At 44.8% G+C, this 13,465-nt stretch overlaps 1 protein-coding gene across 4 annotated transcripts in view; it reads left to right on the forward strand.

Moving 5' to 3' along the window:
* The window catches only part of LOC134393966 (ovostatin-like), a 51,532-nt gene extending 39,721 nt beyond the window's left edge, over window positions 1–11,811 (forward strand). For 3 of the 4 annotated variants that reach the window (XM_063119000.1, XM_063119002.1, XM_063119004.1), the window contains exons 27-36: window positions 711–785; window positions 2,076–2,241; window positions 2,767–2,987; window positions 3,644–3,859; window positions 3,979–4,103; window positions 5,039–5,129; window positions 7,605–7,667; window positions 7,766–7,868; window positions 8,867–8,936; window positions 11,632–11,811. In XM_063119000.1, the coding sequence (XP_062975070.1) occupies window positions 711–785; window positions 2,076–2,241; window positions 2,767–2,987; window positions 3,644–3,859; window positions 3,979–4,103; window positions 5,039–5,129; window positions 7,605–7,667; window positions 7,766–7,868; window positions 8,867–8,919 (1,113 nt within the window). In that variant the 3' untranslated portion in view covers window positions 8,920–8,936; window positions 11,632–11,811. The remainder of the gene's footprint in view (window positions 1–710; window positions 786–2,075; window positions 2,242–2,766; window positions 2,988–3,643; window positions 3,860–3,978; window positions 4,104–5,038; window positions 5,130–7,604; window positions 7,668–7,765; window positions 7,869–8,866; window positions 8,937–11,631) is intronic. The other variant, XM_063119001.1, reaches the window with a different exon arrangement.
* The last annotated feature ends 1,654 nt before the right edge of the window (window positions 11,812–13,465 follow it).

Genomic DNA, 13,465 nt, shown 5'->3' on the forward strand with positions numbered 1-13,465 from the left:
AGAAAGGGATCCTGTGGGCTGTCAATATGCAGAGAAAGCCCCACGGTGGCTGCAAATCTGCGGTGTCAGCTATATCCTGCAGCTGCAGATTTACACTCACTGCAGGGCTTTCTCGCGAAGCTGCACTTTGAAAAAGTAAGGGACTTATCCTGCTTTTTCATTGGGAGTGGGTCCATAGGGCTCTTCCGCCATCTGACCTCACTCCAGGGCTGTTTTGGGGGGGCGGTCCTGGTGGAAGGCAACCGATGATTGGTTGCCTTCCACCAGGAAAGGCGGGGGAGGGCTCAGGTACCTGGATGACATCTGGAAACCCCTCCCTCCTCCCTTAGCATTAGAATTACCTGACACCACCCCAGGGGGAGGCAGCGCCAACTTGGCACCACGAAAACGGCCCCCAGGTGACTTTGTGTTGTCTTGAGATGCCAAATTCTTTCTAGTACAGAAGGCGGAAAGAGTTGGGGATAGGAGTCTCCCAGGATGTATACAAAGTGCGTCATATTTTTAATTTGTGGTAATTAGTAAGTTGCTGTCACTGAATTTCACCTAAAATGGAATCCAAATGAATTGGGGAGGAGGGGGGAGTGCTTCAGTAATGTTTTTATTTTAGCAGTTTGAAACAAAATATAAAATATGTTCAGCATAATTTCTCATGGGTGGGAAGGTGTGTTTTTGCATCCCTGTGGTCTGAACTGGTTTTTCTTTGCAAACAGGATGGAGCAGATTATACCATTCTCTTCACGGCTTATGTCACTGCTTCTCTACTGGAAAGTGGACTTCCCAACTCGGTATGAAATTACTGTGAATCTAGTTAGTTCTCACTGGCAGCTCCTCTAAAACCGTGCAAATGCTGTGCTTGCTCATTCCACAGTGAAGTGGAGCAACAGAAGAGGCCCTCTTCTGAATAGCCACCCGCCTCAATGGGCAATTTTCCCTTAGGCAGAAATAGCTTGGTCTATTTTCTGAATGAGAAATCAGCGATCACCCTGCTGCTGAAACGGCAATTGCCCTTCAGGGAAACGGCATTTTCCAAGGGCCAACCAGGCTTTTGTACTAATTCACTGCTGTGCAGCCGGCCAGGGTTCCCCAAGGGGAAGCCCTCCTTCTGAGTTCTTTCTCTGCAGGGCAGGAGCATAGTGGTGCTCCTACTTTTGCCGCTGCTGCCAACCCAGCCAGGTAAATTGGATTTAAAGAGAAGCAGGAGTGGCAGAGGGGCTGGCTAGGAGGGAGGGAGAAGGAGTTAACCTAGAAATTATTCTTCATAGAACCATAGAATAGTCCTTTATTGAAAGGGAGCAAAAAGGCCATCTAGTCCAACCCCCTGCTCAATGCAGGAATCCACCCTAAAGCATCCCTGACAGATGGTTGTCCAGCTGCCTCTTGAATGCCTCTAGTGTGGGAGAGCCCACAACCTCCCCAGGTAACCGGTTCCATTGTCGTACTGCTCTAACAGTCAGGAAGTTTTTCCTGATGTCCAGCTGGAATCTGGCTTCCTGTAACTTGAGTTTGGGTTTTATTCTGAGCCAGAGATTTGTCCTGCTTGACTCTTCTTTGAAGTGAGTATTAAAAGCCCCCAATCCACATTTCTTGGCTCAACCCGGTGACCTTCATTGGCATCTCTCCAGCTTGGTTCGCTCTTTGCTGGAATGCTGGCCTCACTTCTGGGATAAATCTCTGGCTTCATTGGCATAAAAATGTCCCATCTTGAAACTTTCCTAGTGACCAATGTGACTTAGTTTGTGAGTATACCAAAGCTAATTTTTGTAGGTGGCCTGCAAGTAATTTAACCGTTTGGATCTTCATTTATTGTCTCCATTTCTAGGGAAACACTTCCAAATACCTTTAAAATGTTTTGAGTAATAAAGGGCTCTTGTCCTGTGTACAGCTCAACCATTTTGGCATACATCCTCCTTCTGAGGGAGTGATATACAAATGCACTGTTTTCAGAGATTCCTAGCACTAATTCTTAGGTCTTTTCCGTATGTGCCTGTATCCTAACGATTTTGATACCCTTGTAAGTTAGTGTCTGTCTGTATATAAGTATATCATGTGTAAATAACATGCATCTTATACTGTAGTATCCTGTGGTGAGGAATGGTCTCTCCTGCTTGGATGCTGCTTCCAACAGGGATATGGAAAACACTTACGAAAATGCTCTCTTGGCCTACATGTATGGTTTAGCTGGTGAAATGGAAAAACAGAAATCTATCTTGAATGCCTTGATGAAATCTGCCACCAAAACTGGTAAGTGGCCTGCCCTTAGACCAGGAATAAAGAGACCCAACGCCATTGTTTGTGTTTAAATGAGAGACATACCTTTGTTGATAACCCAACATCTCTTCAATAAGGCAATCTTTGCAAAGTGACAAGTGCCGGTATTACTACCAAGGTCAAGCTGGTGGGTGGTGGGAATAGCCCACCCCTGCTGGCATCAGTAAGAATGTAATTCCAGCTCCTTCCAGCCACATCTGAAGATGTATGGAGGGAGAATCTAAATCATATGTACCACTTTCCACTTCACCCTGGGAGCAGGACAAGGAAAATTAGTTGGATTCCACCCTGGACTGCTGCCTGCACCTCCCCTCAGTAAATTCAAAGGAAAATTATTTCAAGGCAGCATTTGGGTGTGGCTTGCTCTTCTACGTTGGACTTCACTTGTGCATGCATCGGTTGCAGCTGGTCGAGATGAAGGACAGGAAGTTAGATCTAGAAGTATATGCAACCAGGCCTTTTTTCCCTACTGATTGATAGTCTCTTTGCCATTCTCAGGAGGTCTGGTGCACTGGGAAAGGAAGAAGAGGCCTCCAGCAGAGAACGTCCCATCTTTCTATTCTCGTGCCCCGTCTGCTGAGATTGAGATTACAGGCTATATATTGTTGGCTTTCCTTGGTCAAGAAAACCTAACCCAGGAGGACCTGACACTGGCCTCACAAATCGCGCAGTGGATTGTCAGGCAGCAGAATCCCAGTGGAGGCTTCTCCTCCACCCAGGTGACGTTTACCTGAATTATGTGCTGTCTGCAGAATGACTTCTATTTGTCCTGAGTCTCCTGCCAGCCAATTGCATTGGATGACCCTGCAGGCAGGCTGGTATTAGGGAGGGAAACGTCTCTCTGCCCACTTTCTCTACATTATGCATAATTTTATAAATCTCTATCATTTCCCCCCTTAACTCTTTCTGTGCTTAAAAGCCCCAAATGACTTATTACTTGTATGACGTAAACCCCCCATTTTAAAGCAATTGATTCTGTTCCGTATTTGGAAGCCTTTAAACCAAAACCCCCAACCAGTTAATTGGCAATGGTCATCATAGCTTCTTATTTACTGCTGTGTGTAGCCCTATTTTCTTTCCCCCCCTCCTTTATTACTTTGTACTTTCTCTTTTGAGTCTTAGCACATACTGGGAGGAGCCAGGGGTGATGCAGTGGAGAGTGTTGAAACTGGACTAGAGAGTCCTGGGTTCAAACCTCTGCTTAGCCGTGAAACTCACTGAGCCTCACTTGGCTCTCAGGGTTCTTGTCAGAAAATCGCTCAATAATCCCCATTGCTCATCGCCCTGGGTTACGGGAAAGAAGAGTGGGTGTCCAGGCCGAGAAGTGAGAAGGCCTCCGTTGCTTTCTAACCCAGAGTTGTATTGTGCTCTCCAGGACACTCCTGTGGCTCTCCAAGCTTTAGCTCGGTATGGGGCCCTCACCTTCACAAAAGACGCTCAAAGCACGGTAGAGATCAGTGTCGGGGGATTTTTTCAGGAGCTTTTCCAAGTAGACAGAAGCAACAGCGTTCTGCTGCAACAAGTTGCCTTGCCCAACCTCCCAGGGATCTACATTGTGGGAGTGAATGGCTCCGGATGTGTCTACACACAGGTAAATGGCAAGCCATGCCCTTCAGTGAACACCTTTCCTACGTATTAGAGCCACAGCTCCATAGCTATGGATGAAACAGTTGCCTCTGCTATATAAAAGCACCTTTTTTCTTCTTTCAGACAACCCTGAGGTACAACATCATCCTGCCTGAACAGGCCTCCGGGTTTGCTCTGACTGTGCAGACAAGAAATGCTTCCTGTACAGGTGACTTCCTGCCCAGATTTGAGGTTGTGCTGACAGCCAGGTAATGTCCCATCTGAGTCAAGGAATGGGAACAGACATAACGTTCTCCCTGGCTGATAATTTTGCAAATGCACCAATATAAATGGCTCTTGTTGTTGCTGGTGTGTGCTGAGAATCCATTTTGTCTATATGAGGTAGAATGTATGAGCTCATTGCTAACGAAAGCAGACTGCGATTGGCAGAGCTCTGTGTATGCTATGATTCTGTGGAAGCAGAATTCAGCTACCTACAATGCTCCAGTTTTCATTTAAAAATAAAAGCGAGTCTCTAGCACTCATGGTTGTAAAGAGACGCTTGGAAATGTAAGGGTCTTGGAAGTGAGAGGGAAGAGGCTGAGGAATTGTTCCAGTGCCTGGTATAATGCCCTTTTCTTCTAATTCACAGAATTATTATTATTATTTTTAAAAGAAATGGTGGGAAATGGAGATTAAGTTATACATAATTCTGAATTTTGTGTTTAGGCCATAGAAGGGAAAAGGAAAGGAACCTCTTGTGCAAAGCACTTGAGTCATTGCTGACTCTTGGAGGGACGCCGGCTTTCGCTGACGTTTTCTTGGCAGGCCTTATAGCGGGGTGGTTTGCCGTTTCCTTCCCCAGCCGTTATTACCTTTCCACCAGCTAACTGGGTACTCAATTTACCGACCTCGGGAGGATGGAAGGCTGAGTCGACCTGAGCCGGCTGCCTGAAACCTGCTTCCGCTGGGATCGAACTCAGGCCGTGGGGAGAGTGTCAGCTGCAGAAACTGCTGCTTTACTGCTCTGCGCCATACGAGGCTCTCTTAGGCCATAGAAAGAACCCCCAAATTTAGTGAACGATGTAGGGTAGTGAATAGTATGTCATATAAAGAGCTCCTCAGGATATATTTGCAGCTTGCTTTTGACTGGGCTCAGTGAGAATACAATAACCCAGGTTTTTTTTATTTTATTTTATTCAAGTTACACTGGAGAGCGCAACACATCCAATATGGCCATCATTGATGTGAAGATGCTGTCTGGTTGGGTTCCCATCCCATCATCCCTAAAGCAGGTAAAAGCTAAGAACTAAGTGAATGGTTCTATCTGGAGCAGGAGTGAGCCCCATAGCTCAGCACATGCGTTGCATGCAGAAGGTCCCAGGTTCAAGACAAGAATCCTGCCTGAAACCCTGGAGAGCTGATGCCAGTCAGTGTTGACAGTACTGTGCTAGAAGGACCAATGGTCTTCCTGGGAATAAGGCAGCTTCTTATGTGCCTAACTTGTAGCACTTCAGATGTTTCACTCTACAAGTCCCATCAGCCTAAACATCCTAGCCATTGATGAGGGCTGATGAGAATTGTAGGCCAAAACGTCTGGAGTGCCACAAGTTGCCCACCTCTGATCTAGATAAAGTGTCAAGCCTGAAAAAGTGATTGAATAAGCTACACTATTAAGTAATAGGAAAGGAAAGGAACCTCTCGTGCAAGCACTTGAGTCATTACTGATTCCTAGAGGGACGCCTGCTTTCGCTGATGTTTTCTTGGCAGACTTTGTAGCGGCGTGGTTTGCCATGGCCTTCCCCAGTTGCGGTTCCCTTTCCACCAGCTAGCTGGGTACTCATTTTACCGACCTCGGAAGGATGGAAGGCTGAGTCGACCTGAGCCGGCTACCTGAAAACCAGCTTCCGCTGGGATCGAACTCAGGCCGTGGGGAGAGTTTTGGCTGCAGTAGCTGCCGATTACCACTCTGCGCCATACGAGGCTCTTAATTAAGTAATAGCATAGCAGAAAGAACTTGAATCCATATCCTGAACATGATGGGCAGAAGTTGCAAAGAAGGTTGCTACAAATGTATGCCATTCTGCTTCCCCACTTATTCTACAGAAGAGTGAATTATCCTCACATTGACTGGATAAAGGCATATTCCAGTCGTGACAAAAGAGGTTAAATTTTTGATGTCCTAAATGACTGTGCCCTGGAACAGTTGGTCATGGAACTTGTCAGAGGGGAGGCAACCCTGGACATAATCCTAAGTGGTGCTGCCCAGGACCTAATACAAGATGTAAATATTGTTGAACCAGACAGTAACAGCAATCACAGTGCTTTCAGATTCAATATATACTTAAGTGGGAAATTGCCCCAGAAGTCCAACACAGTCACGTTTGATTTCAAAAGTGGAAACTTAAAATGAGGGAACTGGTGAAAAGAGAGCTGAAAGGGGGAATCAAGAGGGTTAAATCCTTGGAAAATGTATGGAGCTTACTCAAAAGCACAATAATAGAAGCTCAACTAAAATGTATTCCACAGCTTAGGAAAGATAGTGCCAAGTCCAAGAGGTCACCAGCATGGTTAACAAGCAGTGTCAAAGAAGCTATTGTAGAGAAGAGGGCTTCCTTCAAAAAATGGAAGTCTTGCTCAAGTGAGGAAAATAGAAGGGAGCACAAGCTGGCACAAGGGCGGTGCAAGCAAACAAGAAGAGATGCAAAAAAGCATTTTGAAGAGCACATCGCTAATAATATCAAGGCCAACAATAAAGAATTCTTTGAATATTTCAGAAGAAGGAAACTAGCGAGGGAAGCAGTTGGACCAGTAGATGACAACGGAGTTAAGGGAGTACTAAAGGAGGATAGGGAGATTGCAGAGAAGCTGAATGAATTCTTTGCATCGGTGTTCACTGCAGAGGATATAGGACAGATGCCTGTGCCTGAACAGATGTTTTCAGGAAGGGAGTCTGAGGAATTGAGGCAAATAGTGGTGACAAAAGATGAAGTTCTCAACCGTATTGACAAATTGAAAGCAAATAAATCACCAGGCCCAGAGGGCATCCATCCTAGAGTTCTCAAAGAACTCAAATATGCTCAGACATGCTACCCAAATGTGTGGTGTTTGCATCTCAGCAGTACCAGCAAAGTCCAGGGGAGGCTTCTACACGCCGTACTGAGGGCGCTTCCTTGCGCCCCCAGTGTGGCCCCAAAGCGCTCGTGTAACTTGCCTGGAGAAGAGACGAGGAAGAGGCGTCCTTGCCGCCGCCGCCGCCACCCACCTCCCTCCTCGCCAGCCGGGATGGAGAGCTCGGTGGAAGAAGGCGGGGCTCTCCACCCCGCCTTCTTCCGCCGAGCTCTCCGACCCGGCCGGGTCAGAGGTAGGTGGGTGGCGGCGGCGGCAAGGATGCCTCTTCCTCGTCTCTTCTCCAGGCAAGTTACACGAGCGCTTTGGGGTCGCACTGGGGGCGCATGGAAGCACCCTCAGTGTGGCGTGTAGAAGCCCCCCAGTACTAGCATGGGAATCTCCAGGTGTTGGTGCAAGGGTATGCAGTAAAAAAGCTTTGAAATTTCTGCCTGGAAGGACCCTGAAAAGGACGAGCATTTCAGCATCAGTAATGTTTCAAACAGCTAGAAACTCTACAAAAAGAAAAAAAGGAAGGAAGGAAGCCATCTGAATTGCCATGATGCTGCATGAAACTATTTTTCTCACTTTGGTGTCATTTGCATGACGTGCCCTCTTTCCTATAAGTAAGTAAATTCCTCCTTGCTTTTCTTCTCATTCAGCTCCGGGACCAGGTAATGCGTGTGGAAACCAGGAATGACCATGTCTTCTTCTATCTCCTAGATGTGAGTTTTTCAGGAATAAAAGCTTTTATTGTAAAGGTGCAACATCAAACACTCTCAAAAGAAGCTCTCTCTGATCCTTTCTCTCTTCCTGTGTTCAGGTATCATCAAAACCAGTTACTTTTGCATTAACTTTAGAACAAGCCCATCCTGTGACCAATAGCAAGCCAGCTGAAGTTAAGATCTATGATTACTATGAAACAGGTAAGACCTCTGGAAGTCCTTAGAATAAGAATTCTATAGAGCTAATGGCAAGTAGGTTGGTGACCCTCTGTGACTTTTTGTATTAATCAGCTGACATGCTTTGTCCATTTTATTTGTACTAACAGGTGAGGAACTCTTTTTTCTATCCTACATGCTGGATCCTTCTTATCACTGGCAGCTAGGATGTTGTTTTTTACAGTTGCAATTTTCTTTTGAAAAGAAGAAACGTCAAGTTTGCACCACTTGCAGTGAAGATGGGGGTTGTGGATTTCTCACCAGATAGCCTCTCTACCTCCCTGTCTGTCTTAGCAACAGCACTATGCTGATTTGTAAATGGTTTTCTTTCCGACAAACAGTTAAAAATAACTGTTTTAATAATACTTGGCATTTATATAGTGCATTCCAAGCGTTTCCTATATAAGCACGTCTGTAATCTTGGAGCTGCTGGGTAAGGCAGGCCAGTGAGATTCACATGTTGCAGTTGGCAGATCTGAGGCTGAGGGGTTGTAGGCTGGTTTAAGGCTACCTAATAACCAGTTTATGACCCGAGGCGCTTAACGCTCACGATTCAGACTCTTAGCCACTGCACAACACCCTTTGTAACCCTGGCATCTATGTCCACTCTGTCTCTGTAGTCCCCAGAAGCCACTTTTAATGTCACTAGGGTTGCCAGATGTCTTGTTTCTACTGCTCCCTAATCTGCAGATTCTAGTATGCAGCGAAAAGCTTCATCTGATTATTCCTGCAGCGCAACTGCTGTAAAAGACACTGGAGAAGTTATGCTATAGTTTTTGTTTTACTTTTCAACAATTGGCAATCCAAAGATTCCTTAGACCAATGAATATGCCGATCTTATGTTTGTATTTCAAAGGCGTTTCAATTACTTCTCCTCAAATTAAAGTCAGCTGTCTTTTTCCTGAATATCTGAAAAAGGAAACTGGATCCATGCAGTATCTGATTTATACTTGTGTGACCTATCTTTCTTTCCCCCTTACCAGATGTGTTTGCCTGGGTAGAATATAACACACCGTGCCAGCAAACTTCAGGTTGAAACCCAGAAAAAGAACGGTAAGAGATGCTAGCTAATAGTAGGTGTAAGGTGGGGTGGGCAGAAGGAGTATCTCCAGGTGTTTCAAATTTTCAACTCCCAGAAGTCCCTGCCAACATGGCCAATGGTCAGGAATGCTAGGAGTTAAAGGCTAAAACATCTGGACATCTACTTTCTGCCCATCTCTGATGTAAGGAAGAGAAAAATGGGTACCATAAGGGCAAGGAAAAGCAAAAATTGCCTAAATAAAGAACAGTGTAGGTGTCTCTGCTATGGCTAAGGACTGCCTCTTGGTGTTAAGTGCTTCCAAAAAATATAGAACTTCTATAAGCACCAGTAAAGGTAATTTAATTTATTTAGAACAGCCTTCCTCAACCTGGGGCGCTCCAGATGTGTTGGACTGCATCTCCCAGAATGCCCCAGCCAGCTGGGGCATTCTGGGAGTTGTAGTCCAACACATCTGGAGCACTCCAGGTTGAGGAAGGCTGATGTAGGTATCAGTAAAATGAACTCAGAAGCTGGTGGCAATGTCAGCTTTCAGTAGCAAATCCATTCAGGGTATCTAATGGGAAATGCAATTATCTTGCTCCCAGGCTGGGGCATTCTGGGAGTTGTAGTCCAACACATCTGGAGCGCCCCAGGTTGAGGAAGGCTGATTTAGAACAATATATATCTTGCTCTTCCACTGGAAAATACTGCACTCAAGGAATTTCTCTGCTTACAGACAGTGAAGCAGAAAAAACAAAATATAGTGAGAAGTAAAGTCAGGCTAGTTAACTTGCCTGCCCCATGAACACTAGTTTGAGCAGACATTGGGAAATTTAAAAGCAAGGGGACTAAATGGAACTCCTGTGGAAGGAACACCCGCAACTGGGGTGCAGCCACAGAGAAGGCTGTCTCTTCCCCACCAGTCTTGCTTCAGCCACGAGTAGAAACACAGAAGGGCTCCCCACCAGGTCTTAGGCTGTGAGAAAGATAGTACAAAAGGATGTGACCTTTCAGGCAACCTGAACCTAATGTAGAGCTTTAGAGTAATTATCTCCACTTTGAATGGTGGCTAGAAACATATTGTAACCAGTGCCAGCTGTTGTGAAAATGGTGTAATATGCCGGTCTGCTCCAATATCCAGGCCTCCATTAACACTGCTGCTGCCCCCACATTATGGGGCAATGGAGACTTTTCCGAGGCAGCCCTATGTAGAGTGCCTGACATTAGTCCAATCTCCATGTAATTATGGTCTTTGTTACCATGGCCTGGTAGCATCTAGACTGCATATGGGGTGGTCGCTAAGAGTGGTTGAAATTTTAGCTCACCCAATCCCAAATGTTGAGTGTACTACAATAAATCTAAACACAATGGAAACAAATTTAAAATTAAACAAGAAAATATGGAAGTGTGACCCCTTTTTCCATCTCCTTTCCCACTATTCCACATGAAATAGTGGAATTATTAAGCAATTATTTGCTTAAAATTAAGCAAATTTTGGCTCAGCTCTGTTTTTGTGTCTGTTTAACTGTTGAACAATTTTCACAGAAAAAGATAGTGTTTCAATTATTTCAGTACAACTGCATCTTGTTAGCTTTGTCTGATGCATTTTTCCGGGTATTGGTGTGTCCCTGGGGGAGTCTACACCACACATTTATTGCAGGATTGTATCACAGTTGTCACCAACGGCACATGACGTTCAACTGCTCCCATAGTGATCTCAGCTCCACCTCCCAGTTTTCCCGGAATATCCCTGACTGCTTTTGTTGTGATTTTTCCAGCTCTCTCACATTAATTCTGAAGAATGTTTGCGGTGTGTCCCCCTTGGTGGGGTTGCTGCTGTTCACCAGGAGTTCTGGGCTCAGCGAACAGCCAATCAGCTGTGAGGGGCGTGTGCATGGGTATCGGAGTTGTGTGGGAGTGGTCCTGTCCACCATTTCCATGACATATTTTGGATGGCTATTGGCATGTTTCATCACCAATTGTCTTTGTTTTTTTAATACAAGCATACCTCTGTGCAGGAGCGCATATTCGAAGGAGTTCCTATCCTCCCCATGTGTGCGCTCCTACGCATGCATCCCTCACGAGTCATTAAAAAATCTCTGCCCCATAACCATATGCCTAGCCCTACCCACTTCTAGCGATACACATGTGGGACCGCCGTAATGGGGCACCCGTGCTCCCACAATGGCACTCCTGTAATTTTGTTGTGAAAAATCAGTTGTGTGATTTTTTGTGTGACAAAAAAAATCAGTTGTGTGTGCCCCATGAGTGGCGATCGTGGAAGCAGGAACTGTCAGAAGCATTCGTCTTCCATAGCGAAAGGGCTGCAGGTGTAGATTAGCCTCCGGTTTATAATAATAATAATAATAATAATAATAATAATAATAATAATAATAATAATATTTTTGTTACCTGCCTCTCCCTCCGGATCAAGGGGGGGGGGGTACAACACAAATACAAACGCCATAAAATACATATAATTGATTAAAACGTTTAAAACTAATACATTATTAAAAGCAGCGCATTATTAAAAGGCATCTTAAAATTCAACTGGTAGTATACTTCAAAAGTAGTATACACCACGACAATGGCAAGTGGTGCTCTGATAGGAGGCAGAAGGGAAAAAAAGTTTGTTCAACATGTTGACACAGATGAGGACCAAAATCACATTTTTTAGTTTATGTATTCTTTTCTGTCCTTTCTTTAAAATGAGAATATTTATTTCAGCAGGAAGATCTGAATCTGTGTCCCCAAGTCTGATGTGGAAGAGAAAATCACCATTCAAGCAATTGCCCTAAAATGTTACAGGACGCTGTTTATGTTTTGGCTCTAGCAGATTTATTTTCCAGTTCCTGATCAACAGTTTAAATGTCTCATTTACAAAATAAACATAATCTGATTGCTGCAGCCATTTGGATGGATCTATTTTTTTGCTGTAGCTTTTCATTACGATTTCACACTCCAAGAATTAAAATGCTGGTTGATCCTCGATTAGCCGGTCAAGTCAGTGGAACAGAGAAGAAAAAAAGCAGTGCACAACGCTATTTTTTTTTTCTTCCATGGTGGCAGAAACACATGAAGCTTTTATTTTTAAAATTTATTTAATAATGTATGTTTTGCTTTCCCTTACCTGAAGGCAAGCCCAAAAGCAGTTCACAAGTTAAAATCAGCTTAAGCATCGTGGAGGTAACACACATCAAAAAATTAAAAAATGAGAGCAAAACAATAATCAACATACTGTAGAAAACGCCTGTCCGTAGAAGCAAAATAGTTCAACAGATTACTATAATGAATAACATTACAAAATATTGGGTTAATATCTAAAAGCAGTGCTGAATCAGCCAAATACTGATGTGCCCCTTTGTGACCCCAATGTTATGAAAAGCTGCTGCTCTTGGTGAATGCCTGCTGAGCTTGATTTGGCTTTCCCAGAGCAAGACATCAGATGTCGAACGCTTCCAGTGGCCCACGCAAGAGGCAAACCTGACCTAAGGTGATCCTTGAGATACCAAGGGTCTGAACCACTGAGGATGGGGTCCCTGGCCTTTTGGACCCATGGGCACACTTGGGAATTTAAGAAACTGCTGTGGACACCACCACAAAATGCCTCAACGGTGAATCACTATTTGGCATCTACCCGACGTGTCTAGATTTATTCCACAGACAAAAATAATAATAAGGGATTGTCTAATTCAGCCTTCCTCAACCTGGGGCGCTCCAGATGTGTTGGACTACAACTCCCAGAATGCCCCAGCCAGCTGGCTGGGGCATTCTGGGAGTTGTAGTCCAACACATCTGGAGCGCCCCAGGTTGAGGAAGGCTGGCTCTAATTCAAGTAAATATTGGTGGTGCAATACAGCTAACGCTTCTTTTAAACATACATTTTGTCAGTGCCCAGTAGTTGCTTCTTTCTGAGGGAGAAGTTATTGCGCAAATAAATTTTGTATTGGAACAGTGTTTAGTACTTATTGATGTACACCCTCTTTTCAATTATTTACCTACTTCATGGAGATTAATAAATGGTCAATGTAAATTGATTCTCTGCACCCTTTTGAGAGCTAAAAGACATATTATGACATTGGAAGAATAAACACTCACCCCCTATAATGAGGACCTTATAACACTTTCAATATTTGAATAGGTGGCACACTGAAGTGTATATTTATATTTATTTATTTAAGCATTTTTATGCCGCCATTCAGCCAAAAAAGGCTCTCATGGTGGCTTACAAAAGTATTTCTTGACAGTCCCTGCCCACAGGCTTACAAGCTAAAGGTCATGACACAAAAGGAAAGGGGATTGGGAGGGAGGAGGGGGGAAAAGGAAAGCAAATTCAGGCACTACAATCTTAGTTGGAAAGTTCAGCAGTTACAGTTGACGGTAGCAGGAGGAAGGGGGCTTTCAGCTGGAGCTGGACTCAGGCACGATGGAGAGGTGCCTGGCTGCTGCTTCCTCCCTCACTGGTGGTCTCTGCAGAGACAGTTGGTAGCAGGAGGAAGGGGGCTCTCAGCTGGAGCTGGACCCAGGCATGATGGAGAGGTGCCTGGCTGCTGCTTTCTCC

The sequence above is a fragment of the Elgaria multicarinata genome, chromosome 3 (assembly GCF_023053635.1).
Source record: "Elgaria multicarinata webbii isolate HBS135686 ecotype San Diego chromosome 3, rElgMul1.1.pri, whole genome shotgun sequence".
NCBI classification, from domain to species: domain Eukaryota; kingdom Metazoa; phylum Chordata; class Lepidosauria; order Squamata; family Anguidae; genus Elgaria; species Elgaria multicarinata.